We start from the raw sequence: 19608 nt of genomic DNA, 5'->3' as shown, positions 1-19608 counted from the left end.
GTTCAAGAATAATTTGCCTGTATGTTTAGACAATTTTTCTAGCCCAACTGCTAAGTCTAGGTTATATACATACATACATATTTTTATTTCTCTTGCCTTTCCTTACTCTGTTACACTTATACTTACTTATAAGCCCCAAAAGATCAATAGCTCTGTAATTCTCAAGCCGAAATCCCTTTAGTAGCCAAGGTAGTGCCATGCTAAGGGACATTCAACAGATACATATTTGTTAATAGATGCCTATGAATGCCAATTCCTAATTCCTTCAGAAGTACATGGGTTTCTGATAATACTTCTAATAATTTTCTTTCACAGGTATCAGCTACTGCTGCCCTCTTGCCTATCTTTGTTTTCTTCCAGGCATTTCTAGTTTTAGGCAAGTCAGCATTTATTGATTGGTAAGGCTGTTCCCTTCTCAACCTTCTTGAGATTGTATATAAAAACAATTAGTTACAAATGCTATACCTCACAGAGAGCCAGAAGAACTGATCCTTAGACAAAGTCTAAAAGAGAAAACATTCTGCAGACAGTTGAAGGATCAGCCATTGTGATGATTTTTTTAACTGTTTGAATTTGTCTCAGGAGGTATAATTAATGAAGGTTAATGTTCATTTACTGTCACTAATTCTATATTTTTAAAAAATCTGTAACGTATTTAGCAGGTGTGCTTGGCCATTTTTCTCTCCACCTCCTAACTGGAAGTCAGATTTGGGAGCAGAGTCTGCCACTCTAGCACCATCCCCCACAGTGCCCCTGGGAAGCATGGTGCTTGGAGTGATGGTAGAACCAGTCCCAGCAGAGATTAGGGTCAAAAGTTTGGGCTGCTCCCCCAAAACTATGAAACTGACAACCTCAAAGGCTTCCTTATGTCACACAAGCCTGGATCGGGGTTGTTTCAACTGTCAGTGCTGGGAACTAGCCAAATACTTGATCACTGTCTATCTTGGAGTATGCCCAAGTCATGGGTTCAATAGGTTCCTTGTTTCCTAGAATTGATCAGTTTCCATTCAACAACTGTTTCTCTGTCACCCACACCAGATAGTATTCCCAGGACCTCCCATTGTGATTTTCCCAGTGCTAGGAAAGCTACAAGTCTAACACAAACTCCCCTGCCCTCCACACCAGATGCTCCTGACATCCCTATTAGAGATGTATCAGTTTGACGTGACCCCCTCTAAAACGTATACTTTCTCATTGGGGAGGGGGTAGACGTGAAGCTATCCATTTATTCAACAAATGCATTTATTTAACACCCATTACTTTCAAGACACTATGTAAGGAGTTCACAGTCTATTCAGTTATTAATCATTTGTAGAATGAGAGAAAAGAGGATAGATGTTGATAAGAAGAGGAAAGAAAGTTACCAATTACTAGGCCAGGGAAGAGGAAGTGGGGTGAAGGGCGCTCACCCAGAGAGGATAAATTGTCTAACTTCACCAACTGCCCCCAAATGGGGCTTTAGCCATGTCCACAAAGACCCTTACAGTGGACAGATAGCAACAGTAGGTACTTCCACACACAGGTCTAGAAACACACTTTTGTAAATTAGGTCACAGAACTTCAAAAAGACATTCAGAAATCCCCCACATAGAAGCAAGCACATTGGTTTTTATTATACTCCAAGCTGCTGGGTATAATCTACTGAAATATTGAAATAAATGACTGAGAAAATCGGCCCTTTTCATGGTCTCAATTTGCCCAAATCACTTGCCTCTCACATTTTTAGGTCAATTTCCCCTCAGTAATGACCCAGGGGAGTGAGACAAAATTTTCCAAGCCTCCAGATTACTTGTTTATAATTCCATTTTTTACAGTCCTCTTTTTTGGCTGCAGTCCCTTCTGTGCCTCAAATCCCCACCACAGAAACTGGCAGCCCCATCAGGAGGCTTCCCTCATGGCAGGTGCTTTGACTTTTTGTAGGACCGATAAGGTGATAGTCCATGGGGTCACAAAGAGTCAGATATGACTGAGAGACCTTCACTTTTGGGCTTCCCTCGTAGCTCAGTTGGTAAAAAATCTGCCTGCAATGCAGGAGACCTGGGTTTAATTCCTGGGTTGGGAAGATCCCCTGGAGAAGGAAATGGCAACCCACTCCAGTATTCTTGCCTGGAGAACCCCATGGACAGAGGACCCTGGCGCGCTACAGTCCATGGGGTCGCAAGAGTCAGACACAACTTAGCAACTAAACCACCAAGATGACCATGCTCCACCTTTTTAATTTCTGAAGCCCAGTGAGGGAGTAGGTAAGAGTGTGTACACTAGTTGTGGACCAGATCCAGTTTCCTTTCTACAGGCCTTTGTGGTATGTCTACATATATATTTTTAGATATATATAGGCTTCCCTGGTAGCTCAGTAGGTGAAGAATCCACCTACAATGCATATATGCCATATTTAAGGGGAGAATAAGAACCTTGTCATTTGAAGTGTGGCTTGCAGAGCAATAGCAATGGCACCAGCCAGAAGCTTATTAGAAATGTAAATTCTCAAGCCTCACCCAGACCAACTGACTCAGAATCTGCACATTAATAACAACCATTACCACGCAACCCTACTTCTCCATCCTTCCCTCAACATCCTCATAATTCAGGTGTGCCTCTTGGTAATAACAGGGGATAAAAACAACTCCCACTTTGGTGTCTCCCCATCTCACACTCAGATGAGGGCCACCTGCTACATGAATTGTCTTTTCTATCTCCATTTTGGAGCCGCATTTCTTGGAGCCTGAAGAAGGAGCTCTCACCTTGACTTTACTAAGGATGCCTCCTGCACCATTCAGACAAGGATGCTCTGGGTCATTGGCGACCAAGTCATTTGCAAATCAGCACCTTTATTTACCAGTTTCATGTCCTGGGTACCTTACTTGCCATACAATACGCCAACTGGCACTGGTATCAGTCCTCACCTAACCAACTCTGTCATGAAAAATATCCTTTTATTTATAATCCACTTGTTGAATCTCTGTGTTAGTCCAAACATTATACCAAATACTTGTCCCCTAGCTGAGAGCTTGTAGATCAGACTGTGTGGTCCTACAAGAGCCCTTGTATTAGTCAGCGTTCTCCAGAGAAACAGAAACAATAAGATGTGGATATATAGACAAAGAGATTTATTATTAGGGATTGGCTCAGGTGATTATAGAAGCTGGGAGAAGATCTACAGTGTGGACAAGCAGGTTTAAGACCCAGGAGAGGCAGTGGTACAGATGGAGTCCAAAGGCAGTCTGTTGGAGAAGTCATTATGACTCAAGGAGGGTTGGTCTTTTCTATTCAGGCTTTCAAGTGATTAGATGAGGCCCACCCACATTGTGGAGGACAACCTGCTTTACTGATTAAAACATTAAACTTATTCAAAAATATCCCCACAGAAACACAGAGAATAATATTTGACCAACTATCTAGACATTCTATGGCCCAGCCAAAGTTGTATGCATGCTCAGTCATTCAGTCATGTCCAACTCTTTGAACTCTGCAACCCCATGGACTACAACCCACCAAGCTCCTCTGTCCATGGGGTTTTCCAGGCAAGAATACTAGAATGGGTTGCCATTTCCTTCTCCAGGGGATCTTCCCAACCCAGGGATTGAATCTGTGTTTCCTGTGTCTCCTGCATTGGCAGGCAGATTCTTTACCACTGAGCCATCTGGGAAAGCCCCAGCCAAGCTGACACATAAAATTAATCATCGCAGCCCTTATTAGGAATTCATAATGAGAGGAGAGGGGGAAGCTTAAGCATCACAAGATGGGACAGCAAGGGTCATGACATGCGTGGGTATGGCTTTCCTGACCACACCAACACTCTGGTCTTCTACAATATCCTTCGTCTGCCTTTGTCCATTTATCAGTGCCCTTGTGAAGTCAGGACTCAGTAGGGTGTGATTCCATCCAGAAGAGAACAGGCCAGACAGAAGTGACAAGGGTTTCTTTATCTACCCTCTCTCCCCCCAGTCATAGGCATCCCTGACAGCTGGCCACTCAAGAATCAAGCCCAAGCCCATATGCCCTAATCCTTCAGAATAGGTTTGGGTTTTCCCAGTTGGAGAGTCACAAGTCAAGACCATCGGCAGGACAGAGAAGCCACAAGTCAGACAGCTCCCTGGGTGACCAGATCAGTTTAGAGCAACCCTAGAGGATCTAAACTACACCTAAACTGCCTAAGTATCTCAACTGAACCAGCTCTAGGAACTTCCCTGGGGTGGCTGGGATGGGGCCCACACTGGACTTCTGAAGATTGATGCCAACTAGAATAATCCACTCCCTTCCCTCCAGGTGGCTGGAATAGTTCAGAGAATGTAGACTGAAGAGCAAAAGGTCCCTGGCTCAATCCTGGGTTTCAGCTATTATTTCTGATCCTTTTGTAATGTGAACTATGGGATATGGATGCCAAACTAAATGTCTGGTCTTCAAATACTCCATATATTGGGCTTCCCTGCTGGCTCAGACAGTAAAGAATCTGCCCGCAATTCAGGAGACCCGAGTTTGATCCCTGGGTCGGGAAGATCCCCTAGAGAAGGGAAAGGCTAACTGCTCCAGTATTCTTGCCTGGAAAAAAATCCCATGGACAGAGAAGTCTGGTGGGCTATAGTCCATGGAGTTATAGAGAGTCAGACATGACTGAGCAACTAATAATTTCACTTCCACCCGCTTCCCAAGTCTTCTTTCCACCTTCTCCATCTTATTTCTCACTCCCACCTCCAATTTTTGTCCCCAGCAAATATGACTTTTTTTCTTCTTTGATATTATTTCTCTGTAGTTAATGGCAAAGCCTCCCAAGCTCCACTGTTTCACCCAGGTCCTGAAAGCCTAACTTCACATTCTCTGGAACACAATACTACAGTATTCAAACCCCTTCACACATGCAGCCCTGATCCCATGTCCACACAGCTGCCAATGGCACAACCTTCTTGCTTCCAACAAATTAGTGATGATTCAAGAGGACCATCATCTAATCTGTATCCCCTTTCTACCCTTCAGCCTTTCACCTTCTTGTCTAGCAGACTCTGCAGTTCCATCTTCCTATGGTGTTTATGACCATGTGGTTGTTTAAACTGTTGATTGTCTGTGGGTTCCAGCAGAAACACATGGTGTTATTATCCCAAGAGTTTGGCAAACAATCCCTTAACTTATAAAACAAATACCTGCGTTATAAATGTGTCAGGATGCAAAAGTTAAATTATAAGTGTTTATTATCCTTCCCTTTCCCCTAGTCCTCACTCCCTCCCCCCTTCTCCTGAGGAGGGAAAGTGCCTTTGGCTGCTGATTTCCTCTCCTCCAAAGCCCAAAGGAGAGCACCAGTCAAGCCTTGACTTTCCTGTGTTGGCAGAAAGGAGCCATATATTTAGGAAGGTGTGAGGGTGATGAATGAAGGGGAGGGGCAAAACTTCACAGCTGTGGTAGACTAGGAAAAATACTGAGAAAACAATGATTTTGAAGAGGCAGTGCTGTGGTTTATGGGCTTCCCAGATGGCTCAGTGGTAACGGATCAGCCTGCCAATGCAGGAAACACAAGTTGGATCCCTGGGTGGCAATCTACTGAGTATCCTTGCCTGGAAAACTCCACAGACAGAGGAGCCTGGCAGGCTACAGTCGACGGGGTTGCAAAAGAGTTGGACACGACTGAGTATGCACACACGCTGTGGTTTATGGTTTGAATCCCCCTTTGGTCCCTTTAGCTTTTACTTAAGGTCAGAATGGTTTATGAGGACTTTGCATGGTTAGTGTTGTGTGTCCTTGAATCTGAAACCACTCTGACACCATACCACGTGGTTCTCCGCTTTTGTTACATTTTTTGAATACTTGAAAATGTACAGAAACTCTACTAAATTAATGATATCTCACCTAAAACCTGACAGAAAAGTATCAGCAAAACCAAGCAAGAATTCAAAGCCTCATATTGTTAATCCTCTGACCTAGTTGAACTCAGATGCCAAGAATTTCATGAAACCTTTCTCCAGCTTGGGTGACAAAGCACACCACAGGCTCTGAGAGTAGCTGTCATTCAGAGCATTCCTTTACTGGCTATGATGAACTTAACATTGATGATAAGCACCCCCAAAATTATACTCTTCTTTTTAGGTGCTTTGAAGAACAACTGGGGAAAAATAGGTGAACAAGGACATAGAAACGGTAGATGTTACCTTATGGAAATTCTGAGAAAATGCTCAATAAAGTTATACAAGATGGTCTCTTAGATATTCATCGCAGAAAAGATCCAAGGACTGTTTTATCTCAAATTGTCACACATCCTCCTTTGATCATAATTAACCAGCAACTATTAATATTTCTTGACAGTTCTTAAGAACTAGAAAGTAAAGTTGCTACCTGAAAAGAACCCCATATTAGACTAAATGAAATAAATAAAGGGAGAAAACTACAAATACATAACAAAGATCCTGAATAACAGAGGCAGATGAGTAAATATAATGCAGAACAACCATGCACAAAAGTAGACAACAGAAAAATCACTTAATTTTATCCAAATTATCTTGTAACACTTAGGAAAAGAAATTATTGAGAGAAGAAATGCACACTGTAAATATTTACCTGGCTAATTTATTTCACTCTGTCTAGACATTGTTCTATATTTAAAACCAATTTACTGCTGTTGTCTTTACAGCTCATATACTCCTTTTGGTTTACAACTAATACATTTAGCAGATTCCACCATCCTCAAATGCACAATATTTTCTTGGTACCTTTGAAATGCAAATATAGGTAGAGCATTAGTGGTTCATCATAATTCTCTGAAAAAGATGAGTTGCTCTGCAATACACAGTTCATAAACCTTCACTGTGGTAGACCGATTCATCACATGGTCCTCCTTGTAAAAATATAAACTTGGTCCTACAGCCTAAAATAAATCTGGGTAAGCCTAAAACAGAATTACAGAGGGAACCAAGAAGAAATGGTAGAACTTATGTGATGGGAGACAACTTAGTTAACATTGAATCCAATCTACATATAACAGCAAAAGTAACTAAAACTGTTGAGCACCCACCTATCTTTTTTTCTGAGTTACATGTTCATAGTAACCAAGTATGGAAAAAATAAAAAGTGTTTTCTGTAAGTATTTTTGCACGTTCAATATAGAATTTTATCTCCTACTCCCTAGACTTTATATCCCAGTTATTTTACCTCAGTGTTCTTTAAAGTTTCCATTGTATGGTTGTTCCATAACTTTTGAGGGCCAATCCCCAAGTATTGAATATGTATGTGGTTTCCAACTCTTACTATTATAAACTTTTTGGTGATATATAGTCTTACACATATATATTCTTGTGCACCTGTATGACTATTCCTGGGGGTACATTGCAGAAATAGGAGTTAAAGGCAGACCCCTGGTTAGACTGTTTTTTTGATCTATGTTGCCAAATGACTTGACAGAAAACATGAACCAATTTACGTTTCACACACCAATAGCATGTAGGTGCCGCATCCTCACCCTTCCTGGGTGTCATTCTCCTCACCTTTGCCAATTTGACAAGCCAAAGGTTACACCTTGTTTGATTTTTTTACTCCAATATTCATTGGCCCTTTATGTATTTGTAAATTTTCTATATTCTTTATATATTTTCTTTTGGATCATTATTCTTATTAATCAGAAAGCACCCTTATGCACGGAAGATAGTAAACTTCTTGACCCTCATCCACTGTGACCATTTTTCACAATATATGCGAACATATGTGACTTTTTAAATTAATATCTAATTAATATAATTGCTTTACAATGTTGTGTTAGTTTCTACTGTACAACAAAATGAATCAGCCCCACATATACATAGATCCTCTCCATTTTGGACTTCCTTCCCACCAGGTCCCCACAGTGCATTAAGCAGAGTTCCCGGTGCTATATTATACGTGACTTTTTTTAGGTCAATATATCAATCATTTTCTTTATGGTTTTCTTCATTTGTTTTTACATTTTCAGAGTCCTTTTTTATTTCCAAATAGTAACCAGTTATCTAAATGCCATATATTGACTACTTCATCTTTCCCCATTGCCACTTATCATGTACTAAATCCTCACATATGTAGCATAGGTTCAGTGGCTGAGATTCTTTTTCTGGTTCATTGATCCTTATGCTGATACCATTCTGCTTTAATAACTTTATATTACATGTTAACATATTAGCACAATTAACCTGTCATTCTTTTTAAGTTATTAGGTATTCTCCCCAACTAAATTTTGAATATAACTGCTATAATTACTCTGGCATGTACCCAATTCAAAAATTCTATTGGAATTACTATAAACATATTAAACTGAGGAGATCTAACATCTTTACAATACAATGCTTCCCACCCTAGACCATGAGCTGTTCCCCCATTTTTATTCTTTTACTTATCTCAGCAAAGTGCTTTTTATGCTTTTTTTCATAAAGGTCTTCCCATTACAAGACATTTTATAGTTTTAGTTGTTATTGTGAGAAGGATATTTTCCAACATATTTTCTAAGTAGTTATAGCTGGCACCTGATAGAATTTTTATGAACCTAATAATTCTTTGAACACTCCTCACAGGAACGCATTATTCTATTTTATCATCACCTAGGTGTTTGAATTTCCTTAGTGACAACTTCTAGAGAAGGAGGGGAGAGGACTGCTACAAACATACCGCCTTGTGCCTGTATTGTGTAGGATCAAAAAAAGATAATATCTATATAGCATTTTATAAACTGTTAACTCGTTTCCTTTTCATACCTCATCTGATATTCACAAAACTGTCTAAAATGGACCAGATGCTCCAGGGTAAGAGTTATTATTATTCTCATCTTAAAGATGAGAAAACTGAGATTCAGATTTTAGTCATTCAGAGAGTTTAATAAAAATGCAGACTCTGGGCCCCATCCCAGACCTACATTCCTGAAATCTTCGGTATGGGGTGTAAAACCAGCGAATGTGTGTTTTTAAACAAGCTTCCCTTGGTGGCTGCCATGAAACATTGATTTCAACCAAGTCAAGACCAAGGCTGAAAGGTTCTGCCTCTAAGTTAGGCATTTATTCTACCATACCTCGATGTCAGCTTAATTATTATAAGTCTCTAGTGATGTATGAATGTGACTGAGTTGGCTTTCTTTTTTTAAGTATCTCTATAAACAGGGGGTCCTGCATAAAGCCCACCCTGATTTGCAGACCAGACATCTCCATATGCAGGCTTCATTTATGATACAGTCACTTCTTCCCAAGGTCTTAATCAAAAGACAGCGCCCCTGTACCCTGCCGCTAATGCCAGGGAGATTGGCCACTGTGGCTTATACGGCCACAGTGTTATGTTGGCAGTGGTCCTGCCCCACAGGTGGAGTCCGGCAGCCCTGGAGATGGTGAAAGTTGCCTGGAAAAGTGACAGAGAGCCCCCAGCACTGATCCCACCCAGCGGAACCACATTTCCATGGCATCCCCTCCTAATAGGTAGGCCAACTCTAGGATAGAACACCACTGCTGTTGACCCCATCCTGCCACTTCATGTCTAGGAAAGCTTATGATGACCCTTTGGGAAAGGCCAAGGACTCAGCTAGAGAAAATGAATGCCTCAGAGATAATGCCCATTTTGGTTGGAGTTTAACTCACAGTTACTCAACCAATATTTATGGCGTCACATGCCAGGCCCGTGCTAGATGGTGCACAAGGATAAAGAGCACAGAGCACTCTAAGGCCAATGGGCAAGTAAGCATGAAAAGATGCTTAAGGTACGTGGGGGGAGGAGGGACATCAAGGAGGAGCTATGGAAGTGAGTTTTCCAGGTTATGGAAGCTTTCCAGGTTGACGGGTATGGAGAAAGCATTTCAAAATTTCTTTTCCAGATCTCCAGGGGGAACAACTTAAGCAAAGGCATTGTGAGTATAACAGACTGCAGGATATTTGGGTTGTAGGAGGATAAAAAATAAAAGATCTGGAAAGGTAAACCACAAGCCAGATTACAAGGAAGTTGCACACTCATGGAAAGTATTTGAATTTTATCTGAAATGACTGGGAGCCATAGTTGCGTTTACTCTGGTGGCAGTGAGGAAAAGGAGAACAGGAGATGGAGCCTGAAGAAATGAATGAAGATTAGGAGCCTTTTGCAACTGACAAAGTTGGGGGTAAGGGGCTGCCTGGCGACAGCTACATGGATGGTAAAGAAGAGTTCGAATCTAGAGATACTTAGCAGGTAGAACTGGCAGGATGGAGACACCAAATGAACATGGAGGAAGGAAGGGTGAGGCCAAGTACTTTAAAATCCCAGGATGTGGATGTCATGGAATCATAGCTCTGTCTTTGGTTTGGCCTCATCCCCAGTCAGTTCCAAGAACCCTGGAACTGCACAAGCTCCTCCCCTTCCTCTCGCTTTTCATCTGCCTCCTCCTCAATTATCAAACAAGTACTGAGAAGGGCAGACCTTTCCTGAACACCCAGCCCACACCCAACTTCATTCCAGCAAGTTCTGTTCCCAAAAGTATTGTTAAGAAGCCATCTGCTTAGTGATGCCACCTTATATTTGTAGTAGCTTTCTTGTACACTGTGTTTATGCTCATGATCTCCTTTTCTCCTCAAACTTCCAGCAAGAAAACTGAGACTTATGGAAGTGGAAGCTTGCTCAAGGTCCCAGTTTGTTCACAGGGATTTCAGGCCTCCAACCCGTTCTGCCTTAAACTCTGGGGTGATTACAATCCCAAATGACTACAAACCAAAGCCCCTGTCACATAGGTGTACCTAAAGGAAAAAAAGAAACATGACCAGGGGTGGAAGATGCAGATGTATGTTACCATGTTAAAATGGAACTTTCGTTACTGTAGGACAAATATAAAGACCTAACGAAAGAAAATCCTCAGCTCAGAATCCTACTGGATTCTCAGGGAACCTGTTTGGTTTTCTCCTCAGTCTTCTTCAGAAACAGGAACTCACGCCAGCACATCAAATAAGAGACTTGCCTGAAAACTTTCATTTCCCACATACACACATACACACACATGCATGCGCGCTCACACACAGGCTGCTCCTCAGGAAACAAGAGGCATTCTCTGCAAAGAAGGGAAACCAGCTGGCTGAGGGGGGTCAGTGTAGGCAGATGAGAAGGTTTTCAAGCCACCTTAAGAGGAACACATAAGTTGGGAGGATAAAACCCCACTAGGGAGAAATTCACCACCATTCATATTCATAAAAACACAGTGTCTGTTTCTAGTTTCATTCTATTCACTAACTTATTTTAATTTGAGGGGACTGTCATCCCAGATGCCTCTGAGTTTCTTCCTTATAGAATGAACATGTTCATTTGTGAGGCAGACACCACGTAACACATACAGACAAGCAACTCCTCAGAGCAGACTCTGGTGTTAGGTGAGTCACTGTCCCAGATGGGATCTCCTAGAAAAGAGAAAGCACAAGAGGCGACAGTCAGTTCAGAGAGGGAAAAGCTCAGTGAAAATATCCTGTCAGCAAGCATGACAAGGGTCAGAATTGAGATTTTTCATTTAAACTCTGTTTTTTGCAGCCGCCAGAGGTAGACAAATTATAGTGATGATTACCCCTGACTTTGGAACAGCTTATAAAGAATTTCTACACCCCATTAGCTTCCCAGGTGACACTAGTGGTAAAGAACCTGCCTGCCAATGTAGGTGGACATAAGAGATGCAGGATCGATCCCTGGGTCGGGAAGATCCCCTGGAGGAGGACACAGCAACCCACTCCAGTATTCTTGCCTGGAAAATGCCATGGACAGAGGAGCCTGGCAGGCTGCAGACAATAGAGTCAGACATGACCTAAGTGACTTAGCACACACAGACCCTTTTAGGGTAAAGGCAATGTGTTTATTTTCCAGGTGAGGGAGAAACCTACTGAACTGCCTGACATCTCATCAAATGAGTGGAAGGCTAATTATGGACTTGAATTCAGACATAAAGAAAAATTATCAGAAACTTGGACATAAAGCCAAGAGCCTGCACCTCTCCTCTCAACATCATGCTGGGGCGCTGTTCAATACCCTTCCCTCAAGGCTTAGCAATCTAGGGGAATTCACCTTTGTCTGATGCTGCTGCTAACTAAAAGTTTAGATTTTCTAAAGTCGCATGTCGCCTTGTAAATCTTGTTGGGTCAAGATGCAAATAATTCATTTAGTAAGGGAGCAGAACACCAAAGGTTATCTTTCCATAGGATAACAACCAGTTTTCCATTGAACCTAGCCATTTTATTCTGATGTTTTGCTTTTTAGTACCTATAAATGCCCAGTTCTTCAAAATGCTCTTCAAACAAGATTTCTTACTAATTCTCTCATAAAGAGTTAATAAATCTTTGATATAATATCAGTCTATATTTGCATGAGGGCATATTTCAAGCTTTCTTAAAATTCTGTTTATTGCTATGTTTATAAATTTAGGGTTTCTTCCTCCAAAATAGTGAAAATGAAAGGGAAAATGTTAGTCACTTCAGTCGTGTCCGACACTTTGTGACCGTGTGAACTGTAGCCCACCAGGTTCCTCTGTCCATAGGATTCTCCAGGCAAGAATACTGGAGTGGGCTGCCATGCCCTCCTCCAGGGGATCTTCCTGACCCAGGGATCAAACCCAGATCTCCTGAATTGCATGCGAATTATTTACCATCTGAACTATGAAGGAAGCCCTAGGACCTCTATGGAATTGTATCCACACACCTAGTCAGGTCTGCTTTATCTTACCAGCCAACTAGAGTACATTCGACCTGAGTGATGCAGACAGCTGGCCTTGTGTTGGGAATGGAGGGGCACTGGGAGGTTTTCTCATGACTGATCTGGCATTTCCACCATGCCAGTTCTCAGATTCATCATATATTCAACACATTGACCCCGAAAGATTTCTCTGGCAGATGAGATGACCTGTCCACCACCCAACAGGGCAGGGGCCTTGAACCAGGTTCCTAGCACTGCTGATGAGCTGGACTGATGGTCAGAACTGGCTTGCAGGGAATGACCAACCCTTCCTCATCCAGGTTTGCAAATGACATGCCATTTCATGAGGTGACAGAAATGCTAGGGTTGAGGGGCAGGGGTGGGCTTACCTCCTTCCAGGACATTTTCTCTCTGGGTGAAACCAACTAACCCTCAGGAGAGCAAACATGACTTTAACTTCATTACCACCTCACTCCAACTCATAAATTTAACCATCCAAGCTGCACCAAGAGTAAACACAAGGAAGCAAAGAACTTAATGGATTTGGAGAGGAAGGCCTTCATTTTACATACTTAACAGGTCACTGACAACTTTTCACACTTTATTGAGAGAATCATGAGCCATTAGCAGGTCACTTGACCCACTCTCTTTAAAACCTCTCTAAGCTCAAAAAAACAAAAAACAATCCTGAAAGCTCTGAGAATAGAAGGAGATCTGGGATTTTAGCCTGACCACTGTCTGCCAGGCAGGTTTACGGGCTGCAGGCAATTCCCAGCAGTTGGCATCTTGCCAGGGAGCCTGAAGCTGCAAAAGCTGCAGCTCTGCTGGTTTTGAAGGGCCTCCTTCTGCCTGAGTTGCCCCTGAGGCTTTACTTCCATTCTGTGGATTCAGCATCTACTACAAATGTCAGGAACTGTGCTCTGTACTGTGCAGGGCATGGGTTATGGAGACTGTCTCCTCAAGGGTCTTCCTGTCCAATCAGAGACACAAGACATTGATCTAAATAACAACCATTTAGGGTAGAAAGTGACTGGCAGTTCATACACATTATAAAGTTGTTGTGCCAGGTCATGTCCATTGAGTATATATGTGCATTGAGTACACATACACAGGGGCGAAAAAGTCAGACTGTCCCTGGCCTTAGAAGAGATTCAATAAGCATTCACTGAAGGAATGTTAGTCATTCAGTCATGTCCAACTCTTTGTAACCCATGAACTATAACTCACCAGCCTCCTCTGTCCATGGGATTTCCCAGGCAAGAATACTGGAGTGGGCTGTCACTCCCTTCTCCATTGTTGAAGGAGAGAAAGCAACAGTTGTTCTGCACCTACTATGGGCCAGGCTATGTGCCAGGCATCTTCTCCTTTAACTTCCTCCTCACAAGTATTCTCTTCAATGGATGATGCTCTCTTTTAACAAATAGGGAAAGAGGGGCTCAGAGATGTTAGGTCACTTTCCCAGAGTCACACAGATGGTGAATAGAAAAATAGGATTCGAAAGCAGAACCGTCTGACTTCCAAGATCCTGCTGTCTCAACCTCTCTGCGTTTCCTCTGATCATTTTAGAGCACACCTTCCTTCTGTGCTGATCTAATTCATTTCCAAGGTGAGGAGCCTCACAGAGCGAGGTTGACAAGCGACAAGGCGTCCATTGCTAATCCAAGATAAGGACTCACAAAGCCATCTGCATATCCCACGATGTGTGAGTCCTGCTTGGCTCTGTCTCCGGCTGCCTGTCCCGTGATGTTCTCCATCATCAACCCTGTGATCCCCTCATCTCCCTTCTGATAAGATGGAAGAATCGAAGGGCAGAGAAGAGAGAATAAACGTGGTTTCCAGAGATGGAGGCACAAGCTCCGCCCTGTCCCCTCAGGATTCCTCCAGCAGGGCTGACCCAATAAAGCAGGCAGCCACTACACAGCCAGCTCATGGCCAACCTGGCTTACACCCCAAAATCCTCATCTTCCCTCCTCCTGCCGTTTTGCCTAACCCCACGAAAACTATTTTCATTCCTTCTCTTTCACTGCCTTTGGGGAAGAGGAGAATTCAGGACTTTCACAGCTTAACAAAGCCTCCAGCATAAAGCCTGTATTAGTGACTTAGGAGGGCCTGAGCCTGCATGCTCACCTACTCAGCCCCATCTCCTCCAGTGCATGCTGGGTAGCTCCTGAACCACTCCCAGGGCACCATGGGTAACTCTCGCCAATCTTGGGACTCAGCTCAGACCATGTCCTCCAGAAAGCCTTCTTGGACCACACTTCAGCTGTGTGTGCACGCATGTGGTAGTGCCCCCTCTGCGTGCTCCCACACCCACCTACACTGCCCTGCAGAGTGCCCACCACACTGCCTTGTACCCTCCTCTCCATGCTCTGTGACAGCAGGAGACGTATCTCCCGGGAGCAGAAACACTCCCAACTCTTGAGCACAGTCCTGGAACCCAATAAACCCTAGAGGAAGGGAAGGACAGAGGAAAGGAAAGACTGGGCTCAGACTCTCAGCCGAAAGGCTTCCTTCCCAGGCTGGCCCTCGCCTCAGGCCTGGTAGAGTTCCCTGTCGTCAGAGCTGCCAAGGGAGAAGAGGGTGAGGTCTGAGGAAAAGCAGGCTGGATGGAATGTTTGTTCCCTGAGAAAACTCAAGCATGATCTTCAGGGCTCCAGTGATGAAGGTCGGAGCCATCACTTCAGAACATCTGCAGTGCCCAGTGGGGCCAGAAGGATGAGGCAACTTCTAGTGCTCACTCCACAGATGGCCCTGGGTCTGTAGGTCAGGCGGCTATCCCAGGGGGTCTCCGAGCAGCTGCCCTAACCTGTGTGTGCTGGGCTCACTAGAGGCAGGAAATTCCATGTTGTAATGGCTGGCTTTCTTCCTTTCATTCCTGATCCATGACTAGGTGGTGGATGGGCCATTAAAGAAATCACTTAGGCAGATTTTAGGAACATCTGACTAGGCTCCAAGTCTGCAGGAAGAGGAAAATATAACAGGACAAAGAGCTGGGGGCTGCGCCATCTCGCCTTCATTTCCATCGCTAGCCTGGCTTATGAAAGGAAAATGTTTAAACGCCTATCTTCTGTGTTGTCACCAGCATTGGATGGAGCTGAGTTCACCACTTAAAAACACACATTTAAAAGCTCATCTGAGTGGCTGCCACCATGTTATCAAGCTGAACACATGTTGATCTGAGAAGATTAGAAAAATTGTTCCCAGTGTCTGGGGAGGCAGTGCTTTTAAACAAGTGCTTTTCAAAGAATAAGCCATTAAGAAGCACTTTGCACACATGTAGCCCCTGAACCTGAAAACAAATAAAACTCAAATCAGTACCAAATCAGTAACTCTGAGCAGTAGACTAGAGAATCTGGCTGGCATATTTTAGAGATGTGGTTATAAAAGGTTGCTATTCCATTTATTTTTCATTTCCTGAACAGTTAATGACAGGAGGAATCAAAAATCATTTGTATGTTGGACCTGCACATTTTTTATTAAAATATAGCTGATTTACAGCATTGTGTTAGTTTTAGGTGTACCATATAGCAATTCATTTATTTCCTGATTATATTCCACTATAGATTATGACAGGATATTGAATATAAATCCCTGCATTTGCAGCATTTGTACATTCTTCTTAATCAACTAGGAAAAATCACATTCTCCTTCATATTTTACTTTCTTTTCCCAAAAAGGAATTAAATTTTTGTGGAAATTTAAATTTGTTCCTTCCATTTACCAAGAAAATGGTATTACTCTTGCTTTCAATCTGTTCTATCTCAGTTTAGTTTCAAGTTGAGACTTTATTTCATTTCCAGTCATGTAAAGAGTGGCTGTATTCCTCTATTACCTCTTACTTTTGGACATAACTGCTTGGTGAGGCAATAAGCCTATTGGGTAAATCAAATTCTCTACTTTTCACTCTATATATATGCTTCAGGTATGTTAGAAGAAACCCACATACAACACTTCCTTCTGCAACTAAGTTTCAAACTGTCACGAATCAGTTGAGCTAAAGCAGAGAGATATTGAATAAAAACACTTTTTGCAATAAATGTTAAGCCCTTCTCATTTCACTATTAGTTTTGTCTTCCTGCTGATCCTGCTGTGACTACTCATGTCCAACTCTGCGACTCCCATGAATGGTAGCCCACCAGGCTCCTCTGTTCATGGAATTTTCCAGGCAAGAATATTGGAGTGCATTGCCATTTCCTATTCCAGGGGCTCTTCCCAACTCCGGGATCGAACCTGTGACTCTCATATCTCCTGCACTGGCAGGTGGATTCTTTACCACTGAGCCACCTGGGAAGCCCCAGCTTTGCTATAAATTATAAAATAGACAGGTGAGTTAACATCCTTTGTTTTCAGGGCTTCTTAGCATTTTGACAACAAATAAAAGCCAAGATTTCTGGTTACATGAGTCTATATCCTGAAAGGTGGCTCAAACCAAATGAAAGAAGAAAATAACCTAACCAAGAACGAGTCCAGCATCCTTTTCCTTCAGGAGCTTAATATTATAGCACCTAATCAGGATTAATGAACAGCCTTCAGAGTGCCCTAGTGGCACCAACAGTATTTGCCTTGGTCGAGAAATTTGGACTTGACTCAGCCCATCTGCTCTCACTGCAGCCCAAGGTTGGCTTTCATTTGGCGATCATGCTGTCAACTCAGTTTAGAATATACATGGGTGAGGCATATGCTTGGCCTTGCTGCCCAGGGAGATGCTGGCATAGAGAAATGTGAAGGATCCTGATTGAAGCTCGCATTTACAGACTCTCCTTTTCTCTTCTCCCCTAGTTACTGTGACAGTGGGAGGCAAGCAACACTTGCTTGGACTGTATGACACCGCAGGACAGGTATGTTTTTCTTATCTTGATTCATGAAGCATTTGGGAGGGGGGAGAATGGTCCATTTGACTAAGTTTACGGGGACTGATGGGATAGACGTTACCTCCTCTGATGACCTGGGGCAAATTTATCATATACCTAAAACAACAACCAAAATATTTTTAATATCCTAACAATATTTGTAATAGCAGAAAACTAAATCATTATGAGATTCAAGGTATTGATAAGCAAATACCCATTCATTTATTGATTGATGACTATCACTAACCAAAATCACATATTTGGTGAAGAGTTCCAATTTCTTCTAACCCATGCCAATTCCAGATCCAGGGTAACTGAGTCAATTTCATAAATTTTAGTTTCATCCACTATCTTTTTTCCATGTTGTATCCTTTACCCACTCCTTATTTAAAAAGCCTAATAATGAGCTGTAGAAAGGTACAAAAAGAGATAGGAAATGGGGGTCAGGGAATAGAAAAAAGATGGATTTAGTATCAGAAGGAGAAAAAACCAGGATGCTGGATATTTTCCCGAAGTGAGGGTCAACCCCTGAACAACTGGAGTTGAATCTAAATCCTCTATTCTTGAAATATGCTTATTCTGTCAGAAATATTTCTTCAAGTCAGAGATCTTGGCCAACCAATATGTAAAGCAATAGAACCCTCAATTCTTAAACCAGTTAACACATTCTCTGATGGGGTGAAAATGTCACCTTGTCTTTTTTTCCCTTGTATCCCACATGTCATTACAAAAAGTTTCTAAAGTTACAAGTTCATGGGCTAGAGGGGCAGTGGTTAAGTAATTGATGGCTGTAACCCAATTTCTTTGACAGAGCTTTTGTTACCACACATCCTGGGTCATTTATTTAAGTCGAAATCAGTGGGTTTCTCAGTCTGTCCGAATTCATACATCTTAAATCCTTTGGAGTGAACGTTTGACCCTGCTTATTCCCACTGTGAGTCTCCTGGTAATTGTTATATGTAGTTACGCATTTGTCTAGATTTTTTTCACAATTATCTGGAGATACGTCTTTTTGCTCAGCTTGAAAAAAAAAGTCATAATAAACAAAATTCTCCTTGGGATTTCTGTGTGCATTGGCAAGAACCACTGTATTGCTATTGTTGTTCAATCGCCCAGTCATGTCCTACTCTTTGTGACCCCATGGACTGCAGCACGCCAGGCCTCCCTGTCCATCACCATCTCCCAAAGTTTGCCCAAGTTCATATCTTTTGCATCGGTGATGCCATCTAACCATCTCATCCTCTGATGCCCTCTTCTCCTTCTGCCCTCAATCATTCCCAGCAACAGGGAATTTTCCAGTGAGCTGGCTGTTCATGTCAGATGATGGTGGCTCAGGCAATATAAAAGTCTATGGAACATCAAAAGCAGGTGTTCCACAGACAGGCAGAACCAGGCAGTGGAGAACTTGAAAAATCTAGCAGCAGAATCAAAGCTCGTAAATGCATCTAGTTTCCCCTCACTAGAAGATGGGTGTTGTAGCCAGCTACCCTCAGGAACTAGAAAGTGGAGGAGACCTCTCACATCAATACCAAGACACACAACTAGGAAAGGATGCCCACAGACACGCAGACTGGAAAGGTGAGTGGCTCCTCTGCTAAGGTACCAGGCTTCAATGCAGCTCCTGCTTGACTGCCCCTCCACCAGAAAGCACTCCAGCAATAGGAGGCGGCTGCTCTTTGGGCTGGAGCTGCGTACTCTCATTCAATCACACAGTCATTGGGTGTCCCCGTTCATCAGGACTCACAGCCTAAAAAAGAAAGTATACACCCTTCTCATACATGATCATATCTTATGAATATAATCCAGTTTGAAAAGCTCAACACAGCAAGGATTACTACCTGACTCTGAAACCTGTTTCCTTTGCCTTCTAGAAAAGCTCCCTATGCCCCCTGCCCTGTGCCCAGTTCTTCCTAATTCTATAGCAAGCCACTACAATTGTTAGCTTCTGTGCTTAATTGTCCCCAGGACAGCTTCCCCCAGCCTCTATTTAATTTCAAATCCAACAAAACTGCATAAAGCCAGTTTAGTTATTCTTTCCCACTGCTCCATCTTTTTAGAAAAATTTAAAAATAATACTAGCATTTGAGTAGAGACTCAAAGGCAGTGGATAAAACATGTTTAGACTCCAAATTGACCCAAAACTCTG

General features: G+C 42.6%; 1 protein-coding gene across 1 annotated transcript in view; it reads left to right on the top strand.

Moving 5' to 3' along the window:
- RHOJ (ras homolog family member J) overlaps window positions 1-19608 on the top strand; it is a 93376-nt gene that overhangs the window by 51424 nt on the left and 22344 nt on the right. The window contains exon 2 of the mRNA XM_061156923.1: window positions 17392-17450. Within this exon, the coding sequence (XP_061012906.1) occupies window positions 17392-17450 (59 nt within the window). The remainder of the gene's footprint in view (window positions 1-17391; window positions 17451-19608) is intronic.

Source organism: Dama dama, chromosome 12, assembly GCF_033118175.1.
Source record: "Dama dama isolate Ldn47 chromosome 12, ASM3311817v1, whole genome shotgun sequence".
NCBI classification, from domain to species: domain Eukaryota; kingdom Metazoa; phylum Chordata; class Mammalia; order Artiodactyla; family Cervidae; genus Dama; species Dama dama.
Note: the sequence above shows the minus strand (reverse complement) of the source record. Positions and strands in the feature narration are given on the sequence as shown.